The 7,069-nt window shown below is 42.1% G+C and overlaps 1 protein-coding gene across 1 annotated transcript; it reads left to right on the top strand.

Annotated features, from left to right (window-relative positions):
- The first annotated feature begins 286 nt into the window (after positions 1-286).
- LOC121840678 (piggyBac transposable element-derived protein 4-like) lies at positions 287-946 on the top strand. The gene is made up of 2 exons (XM_042305398.1): positions 287-478; positions 627-946. The coding sequence occupies exons 1-2, from the start codon at positions 337-339 to the stop codon at positions 944-946; spliced, it is 462 nt and encodes a 153-aa protein (XP_042161332.1). The 5' UTR covers positions 287-336.
- The last annotated feature ends 6,123 nt before the right edge of the window (positions 947-7,069 follow it).

Genomic DNA, 7,069 nt, shown 5'->3' with positions numbered 1-7,069 from the left:
GCTCCTCATCTCGGCAAGGGACACACTTTGTACGTGGACAATTGGTACAGCAGTCCCACACTCTTCCAGCATCTGCTCTCCAACAGCACAGGGGCCTGTGGCACAGTCAGGTCGAACCGGAAGGGGATGCCGGCATTCGGATGCGGGAAGATGCAGAGAGGGGAGGTGGAATTCCAGGAGAACGGTCAACAGCTGGCAGTAAAGTGGCATGACAAGCGAGACGTCCATGTCCTCTCCACTGTCCATACAGCAACCATGTCGGCCACAGGGAAGGTGGACCACCTGACCGGAGAGAGAAAGATCAAACCAGATTGTGTGCTTGATTATAACCTCAAAATGGGGGCCGTGGATAAGGCAGACATGATAAACAGCTTTGTGGAATGCACACGGAAAACGAACAAGTGGTATAAGAAGATATTTTTCCATCTGATCGACACTGCTGTCCTCAACGGCAGCATAGTTCACCGCCAACTAACAGGTGAGATGATTACTGAACAAGGTATTTTTGTAATTGGATGTACAGTTCACATACAAATCCATTATGCAATTATAGTGACAATATCTCACCCACCTACCCACTGCCTCATCATCCTCTAACTTTCCTCATCCTCCCCACTCCCTCATAGGTAAAGTAATTACCTACCAAAAATACAGAGAGAACCTCATGAGAGAGCTGCTGGAGGAGCACCACACCCCTCGGCGCCCATCCACTGGGGGTCGTCCTGCTGTAGACAATCCCCTACGCCTCACTGCACGACATTTTCCCTGCAAAGTCCCTCAAACTGCTTCTCAAGGTAGTCGCACACGGAGGCATTGCAAAGTCTGCCTGTCTGGCGCCAGGAGAAGTAAGCAGAGGAAGATGACAAAATACATGTGTCTAGCTTGTGATACACCTCTATGTATTTCACCATGCTTTGAGGAGTATCACATGCTCAAGCATTATTGAGCACACCTGCAGCAATAGGTGACTGACTGACCTGACATGTGACTTGACAGGTGACCAGCCATGATACTATGCCTTAGAGATGGGGGTGGAAATGCAGTTGTTGTTCAGTCACTGCATGGATATTAAATATGTGTTATGCATATTCAGTTTTTTGTCCTCTAGTAAAACAAGTTGTTGAACCAACTACCAGTACTGCAATAAAATAGATGAATATTACATATTGGCATATGTGTTTTCTTGCTGTGTTTTCATCCAGTACAACTGTTAAGGAGTGTACGTTAGCATACAAAAGCTGTCCTCATTCTTCAGCTCCAAAGATGTCCAGCTCCAGTTATGATATTGGCAAATAATGTTTCTGGTTTCTGAAAGTACAGAATAAAGAGGAATTATTCATTGAATAAAATATAAGGATATAGCAATAAAACAATACTACAAAGAAGTAACATAATAAACACTGCTATAATTTTTTTTTTATTGCATTGACAAAATCACAGATTTGAGTTATAACAGTAAGAAACTAACTTTTGAGCTCCACAAGGGGGCAAGGCAGGGCAGAACAGAGCTATGCTGAATAGACCAAATAAACAAACCATGGTCATCTTTTTTATTTATTTAACTAGGCAAGTCATTTAAGAACAAATTATTATTTACAATGATGGCCTACACCGGCCAAACTCGGACAACGCTGGGCTAATTATGCGCTGCACTATGGGACTCCCAATCACAGCCAGTTGTGATACAGTCTGGATTTGAACCAGGGTGTCTGTAGTGCCATAGACCGCTGCTCCACTTGGGAGTCATAAGGCCAGGGTAGCTTCAAAATACAACACAAGCTAATAGTTTTCTGACGCAACTAGCATTGTTTTACAGAGCTAATAGAATAATGTAGCTAGGTAAGCATGATTGACAATAACACCATGAAGGTTATAAAATGTGTAACGTTACCTCACGTGTCCGCAGTTATAAGGAATATATTATGATCTACAGCTACAGCAGAAACGGCATACGGAAACTATTATTATAACTATTATAACGTAATAAGGCACTTACTTTGATGGAAACGCAGCCTGAATTTGAACCAGGGAGTCTGTAGTGACACCTCGAGTACTGATGTGCTGTGCCTTTGACCGCTGCACCACTTGAGAGTCATAAGGACATGGTAGCTTCAAAATGCAACACAAGATAATACTTCTCTGACGCATTTAGCATTGTTTTACAGAGCTAATAGAAGAATGTGGCTACATAAGCACGATTGACCATAACACCATAAAGGTTATAAAATGAGTAACGTTACCTCACGTGTCCGCGGTGATAAAGAATATACACAAATATATTATGCTCCATACATACAGTACACTACAATAGAAATGTGGAATAGAAAATGTGAACACGTGTGCAGATCCTGTTCTGATGGGAGATGAGCAAATGTCTGCAGACGTGAACTGCACAAACAATTGGGAAGTGCTTGGGGAATTTGTCAGAAATGTCCCAAAAATGTAATTATCCGCAAAAGTAAAAATGACTATTTTTATGTGAATGAATGAGGAGGCGGAACACACCTAAATTCAAACTGTTTTTAGAAAATAAAAACTTGTTTGAAAATCATTTGAAATTGAAGTTAAAACAACCTATAAATATAAACAGGCTGCGTGCTTTAGTTTGAGGGCAGCGCGGATAAAATGTACTGTTACGTATCAATCACATTCTGGAATGGAGAGAACATTCTAACATCACGTGCATAAAAAAAAACTCACGCTGGGGCGACCGTTAGAGATATTTGGAACTCATGCATGAAAGGGTTAAATGTCTTACTCACCTCGGTTGCAGTGAAGGAGAGTCCGCATGTTTTCGTTGCAGGCCGTGTCAGTGGCACTGTATTGTCCTCAAAGCGGGCAAAAAGTTATTTAGTCTGCCTGGGAGCAAGACATCCTGGTCCGTGACTGGGCTGGTTTTCTTCTTGTAGTCCGTGATTGACTGTAGACCCTGCCACATACCTCTTGTGTCTGAGCCGTTGAATTGAGATTCTACTTTGTCTCTGTACTGGCGCTTAGCTTGTTTGATAGCCTTGGGGAGGGAATAGCTGCACTGTTTGTATTCGGTCATGTTACCAGTCACCTTGCCCTGATTAAAAGCAGTGGTTCGCGCTTTCAGTTTCACGCGAATGCTGCCATCAATCCACGGTTTCTGGTTAGGGAATGTTTTAATCGTTGCTATGGGAACGACATCTTCAACGCACGTTCTAATTGCACATTTATTTATTGCTTAAATAAATGTGCATAACTATAGATAAAGCCAACAAGAGAGATTGAGTGATGAAAGTTGGACAGAGGATCTCAATATCTGTGCAAAAACACTTGGATGAACTTCAAAAGATGAATGTTAGGTTGTTTTCAGATGCCAGATGTTAATTATGCTAGCGGAACCCCTCGACAACATTCCGCTGAAAAGGCAGCGCGTGAATTTCAAAAATATTTTTGGGAAATATGTAACTTTTATACATTCACAAGTGAAATACACCAAATTAAAGCTTAACTTCTTGTTAATCTACCCATCATGTCTGGTTTCAAAAAGGCTTTACAGCGAAAGCACAACATATGATTATGTTAGGTCAGAGTCTAGTCACAAAAACACATACCTCCATTTTCCAGCCAAAGAGAGGAGTCACAAAAAGCAGAAATAGAGATAAAATGAATGACTAACCTTTGATGATCTTCATCAGATGGCACTCATAGGACTTCATGTTACACAATACATGTATGTTTTGTTCAATAAAGTGTGTGTTTTGCTTCCAAAACATCCTGTGATTTTGCAGAGAGCCACATCAATTTATAGAAATAGTCATTGTAAACTTTAATATAAGATACAAGTGTTTTGCACAGAATTAGAGATATACTTCTCCTTAATTAATCAATGCAAATTATTAATCATACCTGGGTAGGCTATCTGGGAATTACACTTTAATTAGCCTGAGAAGTTGCTTCTTCCAGGTTAATATGAGAAGTTTAAAAGTGTCTGATTTGATTGGAAGAACATTAAGGTAGGTTCAACAATTTCACTCTTTCAATTGAATGAGACGATAATCCATAGAATCTCCATTGATTGAATATCATAAGTGTAAACAGTAGATCAAATGTTGAGAACATTCATCACTATGGTACACTTCTCCCTAAGGCCGAAGCCATATGGGATTCCTGCTGGAGGCGGAACTGATTGATTGTACTTTGCAAAAGCAGATTTTACTGATTGATCAAATTTAATGAATATTAAAACCTGTATAGGCTATCTGGGAATTAAACTTTAAATTATCCTGAGAGCTTTGCTCATATAGGTTACTATTACAAAGTTTTAGATGTCTCATCTAAAGAAGAAGAAGAAGAACCTAGAACGGTATGTTCGACAATTTAAATAAATTGAATGAGACGATGATACCCAAGCAATTGAGATTGCTGGATTATCTTAACGTGATCCCCATTTGGATTTCCCCTACTTCTTTTAAGAGATGTACTTGCGATTCTTCACCACCAGTGATGCAGAAATAAAACGGAAGTACAAAGGGCAGGACCTCCGTCGCGCAAGGCGGAGGAATTTAAACTGAACACAGGAAGTAAAAAATGTACCCCCTTTTATTAGCTTAGCATCTCGTACAAGCTAATCCTACTTTGTTCAGAAATCTCACTTCCCTGCACAAAATAGGGTCCTCTCACCATGGAAAGGGTGGGTTTACTGCTGACGTCTCACATTAACCCATTTGGCATAGCGTTATGTTGACCGGAGCGACACGGTACATAAATACAGATATGCCTGTGATCTGCCCACACTTGCTTAGTGCGGTAGGTGGACAGAATACTTTGGCTCGGTCACCGAAAGGATATCTTCTCATTTTACCCTTACTGGCTCTATGCCCTTGCTCTAGAAGTTCATATTGACCGACAGAAATAGTACCGTTTGGCCTAATGGGCTAAATGTGGAATGTTTCACTCATTGTTCTGACGCTAACGACACACGACTGGAGGCACTCTGTAACCTCTTCAAATGGGAATACACACACAACCAATTTGTATGGAAAGCAGTCTGTTTATACAATACTGTTTGCACAATTGATATGTAGAATTCCACAGAAAAGTCCAATTCTATTTTAGATTCCTCGCACGGGGCGTCATATATGTCGTGTCTTTGGCATCATTGAACTGAAGATAATATTTATCAAATGACTCTCTATAATTATTATTACGCAATTAAACAGATTAATCATGTAACTGTAATTACTAGGAAGTCAGGGCACCAAAGGAAAATATTCAGATTACAAAGTTTTCAGATATTTTGATATCTGATCAATAGTCTTCTGATTAATTAATTCTTCTATACCTCACGTTAGTCTCATTCCAAACGTCTTAAATTGTTGGTTATCTGCACGAACCCAGTCTTCACTATGAGTCATCCATACATCAATTGTCTTAAATCATTTATTTACTCACTAAGTAATTCACAGAAATGCATAAACAAAGAGTAGATAGTTACAAGGAAATGATAGCAGATGTGCCCTAGTGGGCTAAACCGGCATCGCGTCTTGGTGGACAAAAGGGAAGTGGGGGTCAACTGAGATGAGACACGACAAAGTTGATAATTATAACAATTGAAATGCTAATCCTTTGCACATGAACGCTCACTCATTCGGGAACAATTGCAATCAATCAATATATTTACTCTCAGTGTTTCGTCGGGATCTCTGTTGAAAAGTTTGTTTCTGTTGGAGAGCCTGTCCGCCCTCTCTTTCTCTCTGTTGTGGTTATAATGTATGGTCTGGAGTGACATTCATTCATGTTGTTATAGATAGATGTTTTGGCGGTTGTCGGTCTTCCCGTTCAATGATACCGAATTCCTAGCTGAAGACTAGTAATTAATATCAAAGACATGTTCTTATTCTGTCGGTATCGATAAATCAAATCAAATCAAATCAAATTAATTTATATAGCCCTTCGTACATCAGCTGATATCTCAAAGTGCTGTACAGAAACCCAGCCTAAAACCCCAAACAGCAAGCAATGCAGGTGTAGAAGCACGGTGGCTAGGAAAAACTCCCTAGAAAGGCCAAAACCTAGGAAGAAACCTAGAGAGGAACCAGGCTATGTGGGGTGGCCAGTCCTCTTCTGGCTGTGCCGGGTGGAGATTATAACAGAACATGGCCAAGATGTTCAAATGTTCATAAATGACCAGCATGGTCGAATAATAATAAGGCAGAACAGTTGAAACTGGAGCAGCAGCACAGTCAGGTGGAAGTTGAAACTGGAGCAGCAGCATGGCCAGGTGGACTGGGGACAGCAAGGAGTCATCATGTCAGGTAGTCCTGGGGCATGGTCCTAGGGCTCAGGTCAGTTGAAACTGGAACAGCAGCATGGCCAGGTGGACTGGGGACAGCAAGGAGTCATCATGTCAGGTAGTCCTGGAGCTCAGGTCCTAGGGCTCAGGTCCTCCGAGAGAGAGAAAGAAAGAGAGAATGGAGAGAATTAGAGAACGCACACTTAGATTCACACAGGACACCGAATAGGACAGGAGAAGTACTCCAGATATAACAAACTGACCCCAGCCCCCAACACATAAACTACTGCAGCATAAATACTGGAGGCTGAGACAGGAGGGGTCAGGAGACACTGTGGCCCCATCCGAGGTCACCCCGGACAGGGCCAAACAGGAAGGATATAACCCCACCCACTTTGCCAAAGCACAGCCCCCACACCACTAGAGGGATATCTTCAACCACCAACTTACCATCCTGAGACAAGGCTGAGTATAGCCCACAAAGATCTCCGCCACGGCACAACCCAAGGGGGGCGCCAACCCAGACAGGATGACCACAACAGTGAATCAACCCACTCAGGTGACGCACCCCCTCCAGGGACGGCATGAGAGAGCCCCAGTAAGCCAGTGACCCAGCCCCTGTAATAGGGTTAGAGGCAGAGAATCCCAGTGGAAAGAGGGGAACCGGCCAGGCAGAGACAGCAAGGGCGGTTCGTTGCTCCAGAGCCTTTCCGTTCACCTTCCCACTCCTGGGCCAGACTACACTCAATCATATGACCCACTGAAGAGATGAGTCTTCAGTAAAGACTTGAAGGTTGAGACCGAGTT

This window comes from Oncorhynchus tshawytscha, linkage group LG02 (assembly GCF_018296145.1).
Source record: "Oncorhynchus tshawytscha isolate Ot180627B linkage group LG02, Otsh_v2.0, whole genome shotgun sequence".
Taxonomy (NCBI): Eukaryota; Metazoa; Chordata; class Actinopteri; order Salmoniformes; family Salmonidae; genus Oncorhynchus; species Oncorhynchus tshawytscha.
This window is presented reverse-complemented; position numbering and strand designations above follow the sequence as displayed.